At 43.5% G+C, this 12,418-nt stretch overlaps 1 protein-coding gene across 5 annotated transcripts in view; it reads right to left on the bottom strand.

Moving 5' to 3' along the window:
- Window positions 1–12,418, bottom strand: part of PLCB1 (phospholipase C beta 1) — an 844,448-nt gene that overhangs the window by 188,053 nt on the left and 643,977 nt on the right. For all 5 annotated transcript variants that reach the window (XM_049869953.1, XM_049869954.1, XM_049869956.1 and 2 more), the window contains 3 exons: window positions 9,963–10,045; window positions 2,526–2,610; window positions 791–968 (listed from right to left, as the gene is read on the bottom strand). In XM_049869953.1, coding sequence (XP_049725910.1) covers window positions 791–968; window positions 2,526–2,610; window positions 9,963–10,045 — 346 coding nt within the window. The remainder of the gene's footprint in view (window positions 1–790; window positions 969–2,525; window positions 2,611–9,962; window positions 10,046–12,418) is intronic.

Genomic DNA, 12,418 nt, shown 5'->3' with positions numbered 1-12,418 from the left:
TAATTGATATGCGATAGATAGAAAAGCTCACATATTGTAAGTGGGCAATAGGGCAAATTTTCCACCAACTGAACATGCCTGAGTAATCAGTACCCAGATCAACAAGCCAAACAGAACCAGCTCCCAGGAGCCTCCTTGGGCTCTCTCCCAGTCACATCTGCCTCCAGGGTAACTATTATCCTGACTTCTAACAGCATAGATGTGTTTTGCCTGTTTTTGTACTTTCTACCAATGGAACCATACAGTATATACTTTCTGTATCTGACTTCTTTGGCTTTACTTACATTTATGAGGTTTATCACTGCTTAACCTGGATTATCAGAATGGATTCAATAAAATCACGAGTCCTTAAAAGCAGAGGACCTTCCCCAGCTGCAGTCAAAGGTGGGGTATAACTAGAGAAGCAGGGTCAGAGAGATGCAATGTTGTTAGCTTTGAAGAAGAAGGAAGAGGGCCATGAGCCAAGAAATCCCTTGGTGGCCTCTAAAAGCTGGAAAAGGCCAGGGAATGAATATTCCCTTAGAACCTCCAGAAAGGAATGCAACCCTGCCAACATCATGATTTTAGCCCATCAAGATGCTTGTGGGACTTCTGTCCTCCAGAGCTGCAAGATAATAAATTGGAGTAGTTTGTAGTCACCAAGATGGTGGTGCTTTGTTACAGCAACCACGGGAAGCCATATCACTGAAGACTGTGGCACAGAAATTTTAAAGTCCTTCCAAGCTCATTTGCAAGCAGCTGTTGGTAAACCACATAGAGTAGTGAGTACTAGAACGACGCAGCCCCTCACCGGCTCCTGGAGACGAGGGCTCGAACACACTGGAGGAGTCGCTGTAAGTGTTGGAGGCTTGTTCCGACAGTTTCTTTTTGCCACTTCCTTCTGACGACTTGTGTGATTTCTTTTTATTTTTCACCAAGATTTTATACATCAAGTCCATAGGGCTTGGAAGAGGGACTCCAGATTCCAGCTAGCAGAAATGAAAAGCACATTCTTTTAAAAAATACTGCTCATTCTTTCCAGATTCCTGCTCCAAACCCCCAGCCCAGGGCAGCGTATCAAGAATGTCTAGATTATTCTTTATTGCCAACCACGCTGCTCAGTAAATGGCTCAAAATGTGTCCTGCCTGGGGCTGGCTATCAGCTTTTTTTTTTTTTAATTACATGAAAGGTATATTGTCATTATTTTTACTATTATTTTTCTACCAAAAAAATCAACATGAATGAGATCATTGAAATGTATTGGTAGATTTGGTGTACTAAATCTGAACTTCCCTGACGTTTCTCATGGACTATGTAAACCCAGCCACCTTAATTTAGGAGAAATAAGAAAGCCCTGGTTTGAATTCTCAAAGTAGGAAAGCCAGTTCCAATGTGGCTTCTGCCAGGAAGAGATGGTAAACATGGGCAGGAGCTTCCAAATGAGCCACTGGAATCAATTTTCCAGAAACAGTTTAAAAAAAAAAAAAAAAGCAAAACTCCCATTCAGGCACTCAGTAGATTAGCTGCAGAGCTCCTTGGCGCCAGAAGTGAATTGGGGGCTTCAGGTTTCCTGCCAGCCCTGAGATCTGCGTCACCTGTATTCGCAAACTTATTTCTAGCGTTTCAAGCTTGCACATCTAATGAGAAAGTCAATGTCCCATGAGAGGGTTATTAGACACTGTATCAGAGAGCATGTGTGCAAATCACAAGACAGGTTATTTTTAGAAAATCTACTGAATTCCCATAAGTCCTCCTCTTTGCTTGTAACGGGTCTGGGGACTGGTGTGAACTCACTTAAGGATGTGTGACAACTGGGCAAAGGGGAAGAAGAGGGAAGAGGCTACTCTAGGATATTCCCACTGCTTCCTTCCAAATGTCCTGTGCACATCAATAGAACGCCTGAGACCTGCTGCACCAGCAGGTCCATGCAAGGAAATAAGCAGCAGCCAGCTGGGACAGGCCACCTGCAGTGTTCCGTTTTGCCACCACTTTCTCTCAAAGGGTGTGATGAGGCTCAGTGGGAAGTGATCAGAGCTCTGTCTGCTCAGGACTGTCTGCATGGGCTGACTGTAACTGGTGGGTATTCTGCACTCCTGACTGAGTTATGTGTGGCCAGGAGGGAGGGAGAAGACTGTGGGAAGAGGAAGACAACAGATGCACATTGCCAGCATCCTCCTGGTCAACCAGTTCATTATCAGCTACATTAATCTTATCAAGAACTCTAAACATGAAAAGAGAGTGAGGAAGTCTCCCCCCTGCTCCGACCCCAAACCAATAACATCTAAACCCATTGCTGTGGTGTCGATTCCAACTCGTGGCAACCCCATGTGTTACAGGGTAGGACTGCGCCATAGGACTTTCTTGGCTGTACTCTTTATGGAAGCAGATCGCCAGGTCTTTCTCTCATGGCGCTGCTGGGTGCCGCCAACCTTTAGGCTAGTACTTGATTGTAAACCTCTTGGGCCACCTGGGGGCCTTTTCTTCCTCTACCCCAATTGTAAATAACATGCATGCTCCTTCAGGAACAAACATCAAAGTTGCTTACTGGGTATTTTTCCAGTGGCTCCATGAGAAGGGCGTCCCCAAATATCAGTCGGCAGTACTCCGCCATCTTGGCTTGCTGTTTTGGGCTAAGGGAGAACGAGAAAGAAAGAAGATTTATTCAAAGAACCTGAGCAGGATTATACTGGCATTAATTACAGAAAGAGGGAATTCCCTCAGCCTATCATTCAGGGTCAGTTTTCATCATTCTAAACCCTGTTTATTATCCTGACTTTTGAGAATCTGAATAACACAAGAGAGGAGGATGGTGAAGGCAATGGCTGTAGGCTGTTCCTGAGACAGACCTGCATAGACACAGGCAGAGAGGATGGCAGGTCATTTGCCTGCCACTGGCTTTTGGAAATTTCCAGAGTAAGACTTAGTCCCTCTTGTTTAATTTCCTGATTCTAAGTCAAATGCAAGACACTGGGAGGGGGAACATGTCTCAATATGTGAATTCTTGGGTGAAATTCTTTGTCAAAGTAAGAGCGAGTTGAGTAGCAAAGGAGTGTTTATAAGGAAGTAGGTGAGGAGGAGAGAGAGAGAGGAGAAAGAGAATATTTTGAAATGTAGAAAAGGGCAGACAGTGTGTACACTAGCTGAGGGGGGTCCTGGAGGAAAGATAAAAGGAGCCAGCATCTTGGGGGAAGGTGTGGGCTACTTTTATGTGCATAATGAGGAGGCGAAGGGTGTATGAGCCCGAGTGTGTGACCAGTAGGAACCTGATCTGAGGGAGAAAGGCAAAGCTGCAGGGTTCCCTGAACTGAGCTCTGGGCTCTGGACCCCCCCGCCACCTCTATAAAATGGGGAGACTAACAACTGTTCTTGGTAAGAGACAAAGCACGCTGAGAAGATGAAATGAAGTTATGGACTCAAGCATGTTTTACATATTGAAAGAGAAGGGCAAAGATAAGATGATCCCGCTGTTGTAGGGCAGCAACCACCAGCTAGACTAGACAACTTGTGTACCTGGTAACGGGTGAACACAGTTGATATAAGCTAGTATCTGCATTTTTTTCAATACTCGTGCTTTCCTTCACCTTTTCAAAAAGCAATCAAATATTTTTCTCATTCAACAGAATGTTCAATATCATTATAAAATAGAGTTGTTCAATTCCCTGGGGTTTTATGGGCACTGATTTTGATCTACAGGCTGTCAAACTTGATTTCCAATAGTTATCTCGACATGCTGCAATGTTAATGCATTTTAGCAGAACTGGGACTGTACTAAGAATAAGTAACCATGATAAAAAGTCTTCCTTACTACGACTGAAACCTACTGTAAAATGGAGTTCTTATTTTCAGTCCCTTTTTTTCTATGAATGTTGAATCTGGATCATGGATTGTCTTTTCTTGGTGGGGATAGGGATGTGGTGCTTTGGGAGTTCAAATTACATTGCAGTAGTCCATAGCGAAAAACACTCTTTTTTTTTAAATCGTTTTTAGGAGTCCTGGTGGCACAGTGGTTAAAAGCTATGGCTGCTAACCAAAAGGTTAGCAGTTCGAATCCACCAGCCACTCCTTGGGAACCCTATGGGGCAGTTCTACTCTGTCCTGTAGGGTCTCTACGAGTCAGAATTGACTTGATGGCAACGGGTTTGAGGTTTTTTTCTTTTTTGTATATTCTTTTTAAAAACAAAGCATGCATTTGGAGGGCCACGAGAGTTCTCTGGGGTTTGAACATGAAGCTGAGGTCGCGGCTTTCCTGTAACTGCAGGGAGACACGCAGGAGAGAGTCACAGAGCTTGCAAACTCTTCATCACAACTTCACACCTTCTCGTCTTGACTTTCTCGACCTGTGCGAGGTTTTACTATGTGGCTTATGCAGCCCACAGAATGTTCTGTGACATTCCTCAGAAGTGTCAGAGAGAGGAGAAGCTGTTCATCAGAGGACTGATCCTGAAAAGCATTTGAAGGTGGTCATTTAAGGACAACTCCCTAGAAACTGTGTCAGTGAGACCCTGGGGAACAGGCAGTGAGCAGCTGATGGGGCAGGGCACAGCCCCGGGCAGGCTCAAGTTCAGATGTCCTCGCTCAAATGAAAACACGCATACAGAGTGCCACCAAGTCAGCCCGCTCTTGGGCTGCAGCTGAGATAAAGTCCATTAGCACTGGGCCCACACTTCCCAGCTTACGCAAAGGAGCTGGTCCAAAGCCCACCTTGACTTTACAGGATGACCCTATTAAGTATCACAGAGCCTTGCTACTCCAAGTGAGGTCCATGGACCAGCAACACCAATATCACCCGCACCTTGTTAGAAATGCAGACTCCTGGCCTCTAATGCAGATTCTGAATCAGCATCTCTGGGGGCCTAAGAATTTATGTCTTAACAAGCCTTCTAGATAATTCTGATGCACACTCAAGTTTGAGAAGTTGTACCTTGGGGATCTCAAGTCTGAAACAAGTTCACCTGGAGTGAAAGGGGCAGGTTTTATCCTGGTGCTCAGCTTTCAGGATTTCTCCAGCAACCATATTCTCACTGGTAGCGGCTTGGGGGCAATGTGGAGTCCTCTGCCAGGCAGTCCCCAAATCAGGCCCCAGAAGGATTTTGCTGGAGCCAGGATTCTCTCTTGATTCCACTAGTGAGTCCTCGGATCTGTTAATGATGCAGGTGACAGGGTGTAGACCCCAAGTTCACTGCGTGAGGAGTGGAGTCCTGGAACCTGCATTTTCAATAAGCCTGCAGGTAATTCTGATTCAGGTGGTTAAAGGACCACAGTGTTTAGAGCAGCCGCTTCTCAGACTGTAACACTCATTCAAATCACCCGGAGATCTTACTACAGGAAGAGTCGGGCACCGTGTCTGGGACGGAGCCCCTCGTTAGGTGCCCTCGTGTCAGTTCTGACTCATAGTGACACTATGTACCACAGAACGAAACACTCATTGTTATGTTTGTGCCCACTGTTGTAGCCACTGTGTCAATCCATCTCGTTGAGGGTCTTCCCCAGTGATGTAGATGCTGCTGCTCCGAGGACCACACTTTGAGGAGTAAGGATCTAAACGTGACTTAAACTTTTTAAAACCTGGGTCAACACTGCCTGTGATGGAAAGAAAACAAGAGGTGGGTGCCCAAGAAAAATGCAAAATGGGCTATTTGGTAATCGAGCTATTCAAGTCCTCAATAAAACCACATGCCCACCTGAGAGAAATGAATCAGGGCAGAGGGCAAACGGAACAGAAAAAGTCAGGAGAAAACAAAGCAAGTGTAATTGTGGGTGAGACCTGCAGAAATAAAAGGCATTACAACTACAACTAGGAAGCAAAAAAAAAAAAGACCAAAAGCAGGAAGCATTTAGAACGTCAACATCTGCTACCATGGCGATAAAAGAGGAGGAAAAATTCACAAATACATTTTTAGCTTTGGGCCCCAGTGGACACTTCTGAACATATTAAAATAACCCTAAAATGTAGGCGGAGCCCTGGGATAGTGCACAGTTTAGCGCTCAGTTGCCAACTGAAAGACTGGGAGTTCAAGTTCACCCCAGAGGTGCCTCAGAAGAAAGGCCTGGCAATCTACTTCTGAAATATCACCCGTTGAGAATTCTATGGAGCACAGTTCTACCCGACATACATGGGGTCACCGTGAGTGGGAGTCGACTGGACGGCAACTGGTTAAAGAGTAGGCATCTGGAAAAGTAGTCAGTTTTCTATCCAGAAATGTGCCCTATTTCAGGGGGTAAAATTGTCCACTTCCCAACACCAAGGGAAGAGGCCACCAAGCTGAACTAAACCAACTCCCTTCTCTACAGTTGAAGTATCTACCACCCATCGAAGCTAAGGACCTTGTCCAAAATCTCACAGTTGTCCATGGCTGTACCAAGGCTAGACGTTACTTCTCTTGAATCCAGCGCAGAGTTCTTTTTATAATGCTAGCTGCCAAATTAGGTAGAACACCAGAGTCAACTGGGGGTATTATTATAATTTTCTAAAGATTGCCAAGTCTCATTTCCAGAGATTCTAATGGAGGAGTTGGGGTGTGGCTCAGGAACCTGCATTTGGAAGAGACTAGGAGATCCTGATGTAGTCAGTGTAGAAGGGCGTTGGGGAACCACTGTTTTTATTCAGCTCCTTCTTATCTCGAGCATAGGTTGAAAGCAGCTAACTGCTGATTCCCCATTGGAGTCTGTGCCTAAGTGATTTCAAATATTTGGAGAGAAAAGCAGAAAATGCAGTGGATTCCCATCCCCCCCCCCCCCCGTTTTTCCAATATGAGTTTTGTTTGGTGGTGTGGCCCAAATTAACTGGGACCAGAGTTCTGAATGTGACATACTGGATACACAGCACAGAGGAGACTAAGCAGGTCACCAGGGATGGCTAACAGTTTTCTGATAACGAGATGAGGTCCTCCTGGGCTACTGTGTTGAGAAGGATCCTGAGGTTATACCCAGGCTTGGTAGGCAAGAGTGTTGTCACCGATGAACCATCTCTGTCACAGGTTTGGAAACCCTGGTGGCATAGTGGTTAAGTGCTATGGCTGCTAACCAAAGGGTCGGCAGTTCGAATCCGCCAGGCGCTCCTTGGAAACTCTATGGGGCAGTTCTACTCTGCCCTATAGGGTTGCTATGAGTTGGAATCGACTCGACGGTACTGGGTTTGGTTTTTTGGGTTTTTTTGGTCACAGGTTTTGGAATGCGCAAGGCGGCCCACATGTCAAGCACAGGGTTTTTACCAGCTAGTCAGTTTTCTTGGGTATGTGACAGTCCTAGGAAAGAACTGTGAGGAGTGATTTTGCTATCTGGAGCTGAAGGACAAAGGAAATAAGAAGCAAACAACTTCCTCTTACAATAAAATTCATTCTCAGCATTCCAACCATTAGATGATTGCAATACTTTGGGATAAGCTCATGTAAACTGGGAAGGTCATTTTCCTATTTTTTTTTTTTTGTCACTTAAGACTTATTAAAATTTTTAATAGCTAAAAATGTATTATTTTTAAACCAGAAAGGCAGTACGATGTTGTTACTCTCCTGGCTTTTGTGTACAATGTAGGACTTAGTTTTCGTGTGCAGATTTGGATCCCTGTACTGACCGGGTGTTAAAGGCTGCAAAAGACATCGTGTGGTTGACAGTTACAAGTCACATAAATGGGAACATTGCAAGCAGTTGCCTTGGGGATGTTCTGATTGTCTTAACTCGATGCTTTGAAGGCTCAAGATGGTTCTGCTTAGTTGTGGGTAGACGGTGTTGGTTATAAGCACGCATTTTGAAGCCAATTTTCTGGCTTTGAATCTCAGGTGTGACTTTTTCAGCCTTTCTGGGACTCAGTTTCATCATCTGTGAACTAGAGATAATCATAATATTTACTAGTAGGAGCCCCTGAGTTCGTGGTGAGGGTTACATGAGCTTCCAAAAACCAAGATCAAACCCAGTGCCACTGAGTTGATTCCAACCCACAGCGACTCTATAGGACAGAGTAGAACTGCCCCATAGAGTTTCCAAGGAGCGCCTGGTGGATTCAAACTGCCAACCCTTTGGTTAGCAGCCGTAGCACTTAACCACTATGCTGCCATGTAAAATTCCTGGAACACTGCTCATTACATAATAGATGTTCAATAAATATTAGCTGTTATTGTGTTCATGGTGGCAGTGGTTGTTAATACCTCCAATCTTTGGGTCAGCTGCCGAGTACATTAACTGTACCACCCAGTGACTCCAAAAATTAGCTGTTATGTTTATGGTGTTGGTTTTGATCGGTCTCACCTTTGGGTTTGCAGTCGATTGTCAAGTGCGTTAACTGTGTGTACCACCCAGAGAATCCCAATATTAGCTGTTATGTTTATGGTGGTGGTGGTTGGTACCAGTCTGGTTACCTCAACGGAAAGTTCAGTGTAGCATGTGTGATAATCAAGAATGGAACCACAGCCTTCTGTTTTGTCTATGTGAAATAGAAATATTACTTTAAGAAAACAAGTATGCTGGATGCCTTTTCTTCAGAAAGGAAATAACACATCAACAAGCCTGAGAACTGCAGTGCCTGGAAGAAAGGTGCCAAAGCTTTGTTACAGACTCGATTACAAACAATGGACGGAAATGAGAACAAGCTCCAGGAAAGTCACATACAAATTAGAGCCGATGAGGCAGACTAGGTATTAAACCCAGTGACGGGAGAGGTGCTCCTGTAGGTTAGAAGAGAAATAGTAATGGACAAGAATAAATTCTTTTCTCTCCAGACGACCCTCACAAATGTTAGAAAAACTATGTGCCTTGTGATAACATCATTCATCGGATGATAGTTTCAGAATGGAACAGAATCAAGAGCTGATAAACGTGAAATGGATTTCCTGAAGGCAAACTAGAAAAAAAGATACAGATAATTACAAAATTGGTTGCTTCAAAATAATGTCTCTCTCTCTTTTTTTTTTTTTTATAGATAGGCTAACACATTTTCCCATTTAGCTGAAATCTGGTCACCACCAAACTACTTCTTTAAGTTAGTGAATTCTTTAAGAATCAGTGAGTCAAAGCTCATGTTGCAAATTAGTTGGACAAAGAGAATCAGTGACCGGAGAATGACTGTCAATTGGAAGGACTGAAAACAGGAACTTGTGACCCAAATTAGGTCAGGTGCTGTTGGCTTGAGTTAAGAAATCTGGCTTCGATCCTTGAAATGAAAGAGGGAAGTTCACAGATGCTTTTTTGAGCAGCGCTAGTCACACTACATATTCTTCAGACATTTGTTCCATGGACTAAAATTTTAGTTCCATGAATTTTTGATTCAATATAGGGAAAAACATTTTACTTTGATATCCTTTAGAGTGAGTAACTATGATAAACCGATATCCGTTTATTAGACATAAAAGTGTCTCACTTTAGTACTTGGTGTTAACATGAGTATAAAACCGCCAAGTCAAAATTACCTTTTCTTTGTATAGCTCAGCAATGAATGCTGTTGATTGTAAAATAGGAAAATATTTACAAGTATTAGCAAACAGGGAAACCAATGGGAAAGCGAATGGCAGAGTATTTGGTGTTGTAAGTTCTATATAAGTGCAAAGTGCAGGACAGAATTGATAGTTCTCCCACCACCAGCCCAGGGTATGGGAAACTGGCTGCTTTCATGTGGCAAAACTGACTATAAACTGGAATGCAACAGAAGGAACAACTGAAGGAGGATTATAGAAAGAGCCCGACACATTCATAATCTGTAATAGAGGCATACATTATGTACAGAAATGCATTCCACTGCACTGTAAAAAAACCTGAAAAATCATACTATGGCATGAAAATAGGTTTCACAATCCCAATGGATTATCTGAATGTTAACGAGATTTAAATGAACAATTCCATCATATACAGATGAAAACATGCCACATAATATATAACATGACTGAAGAACACTATTAATCTAAATGCCAAATAATTTTAAATCTGATGAACAATGATTAAACAAGCCTGATTCTGGGAAAAAACTCCCTATTGAAGGGCTGTATTGAGTACTTACGAATCCACATGGTTCTCAAAGGAAAGGAGGATTGGAAAAGGCGAAGTCTTAAATGCACACTCAGCGATCGCTTCTATCACTTCCTAAAAATGAGAAGATCCATATTGTTATGGGTTGAATTCTGTCCCCCAAAAATGTGTGTCAACTTGGCTAGGCCATGATGCCCAGTATTGTGTGACTGTCCACCATCTCGTTGTCTGAGGTGATTTTCCTATGTGCTGTAAATCTTGCCTCTATGATGTTAATGAGGCAGGATTAGAAGTAATTATGTTAATGATGCAGGACTCAATCTACAAGATTAGGGTGTGTTTTAAGCAATCTCTTTTGAGATATAAAAGAAGGGAGCAGAGAGACAGGAGAACCTCATATCACCAAGAAACAAGAGCCAGGAGTGAGCGAGTCCTTTGGACCCGGGATCCCTGTACTGTGAAGCTCTTAGATCAGGGCAAAACTGATGACAAGGACCTTCCCCAAGACTTGACAGAGAGAAAGGCTTCCCCTGGAGCTGGCGCCCTGAATTTGGACTCCTAGCCTCTTGGACTGTGAGAGAATAAATCTTTGTTAAAGCCATCTACTTGTGGTATTTCTGTTATAGTGGCAAAAGATAACTAAGACACATGTATATTCAATATACTAGAATGTGCTGTATTCTAATAAAACTTTATCCACAAAAATAACTGTGGCAGACCACATTTGGCCTACAGAAGATCATTTGTGCACTCCTGGACTAGCCTGGTCATTTGCTTAAAACCTCTTGCCATGAAGTGGATTCCGACTCATAGCTACCCTATAGGACAGAGTAGAACTGCCCCATAGGGTTTCCAGTGAGCTGCTGGTGGATTCGAACTGCTGCCCTTTTGGTTAGCACATGAGCTGTTAACCACTGCACCACCAGTGCTGTGGTTACCTGCTTAAGCAAAGCTTAAAACTTGATTGTAACCAATGGTAAAAAGTAAGTTTATATTACAGACTTTGAATGTTGTTTTCATACTCAATAGTTAAGTTTAATACCTTCATTAATAGAATTTCCACCCATGGTTCATTTTTACATTAAAAGAAAAAAAAATCTTGCAAAAGTAAGTGTAAATAGAAGTGTAATTAGTATTAGCTAACTTTTCTGATGATGATTGTCTGAGTGTCCTTCTTGACTGTCTGAGAACTGCCCCAGCTGCACTTATAATGAAAGTTAATTGTAGAGTTACCCCAACAGCATTTGGGCCAATAAGAGCCAAGCCTGAAGCAAGTGAGGAACCCGCCCCCTCTCCATTAGGAAATAGGTTTATTGCCCGAGACTAAGGCTCTCTGTCTCTTTGTTTTTGGCTAATGAGTGCTCCCTGGTCCTGCTCTCGGAATTCTAAGGGGTTAGACCCCCTCTGAGCCCTGGTGGCACAGTGGTTAAGCGCTCAGGTGCTAACCAAAAGGTTGGCAGTTTGAGCGCAGCTCCTATAAAAATTATAGCTGAGAAAACCCTTTGAGACAGTTCTGCATGGTCACATGAGGTCACTATACGTCACAAATTGACTCGAAGACACCTAACAACAGTCTCCTCCATGGAATCCCAGGGTAGTGCAAAGAGTTAACACACTTGGCTCCTCACTGAACGGCTGGAAGTTTGAGTCCACCTAGAGGTGCCTTGGAAGAAAGGCCTCTCAATCTGAAAAATCTTCTGAAAAAAAATCAGTCATCAAAAACCCTGAGGTGCACAGTTTTACCCTGACACATGTGGGCTCAGCACAAGCTGGAATCGAGTTGACGGGAACTGGCAGTCTCCATCTCCATTGCTTCCTGAGTCTGGCTCTCTGCCCACTGCAGGGACGCTGTGCTGCCTGAACCACAGCAGGGGCCACTGGGGCTCTTAGACCTTCCTGTCTTATTTCTCCTATTCTTCCATTTTTCTGCTTGTGTACTTGTGCACTTCTGGCCTTGTGTGCTTAGAACCTACATTTGCAATGGAGCCTCCCAGGTTACCTCTCATGCCCCGCTCCTCTAACTTGGCCTCTTACAAAGGCCTGTTGTGTTTAATTTTCCACATGGTTTTGGCTTCTGGCCCCTTCCTGCAGGTAAGGTAGAAACCAGGGGTACTATGTGAAGGGCACCCACAGCCTCAATAACAGTAGTGTCGAGAATGACTTAATTCAACCCCAGTTTTCACTCTGGCTTAATAAAAACCCTTTTCATATATAATCATACTCATAGTGACCCTATGAGTCAGAATCGACTCGACAGCAACAGGTTTGGTTTTTTTTTTTTGGTCATATATAATGGTCATACATAATATGGCAACCATAAGCTGAAGTTTGACTTTTCCAATTTTAATTACAATATTGATAGCTTACTGGGTGTTGTGCATCGTTGTAAGGATGTCAGTGTATGAAGTCAGGTCACTGAACGTGTACAACAACCGTAGGTGGTAAGCTGTTACCATCTCCATTTTACCTACGAGAAATGGAGGCAAG

This window comes from Elephas maximus, chromosome 25 (assembly GCF_024166365.1).
Source record: "Elephas maximus indicus isolate mEleMax1 chromosome 25, mEleMax1 primary haplotype, whole genome shotgun sequence".
NCBI classification, from domain to species: Eukaryota; Metazoa; Chordata; class Mammalia; order Proboscidea; family Elephantidae; genus Elephas; species Elephas maximus.
The sequence above is the reverse complement of the archived record's forward strand: the minus strand, read 5'-3'. Positions and strand labels throughout refer to the sequence as shown.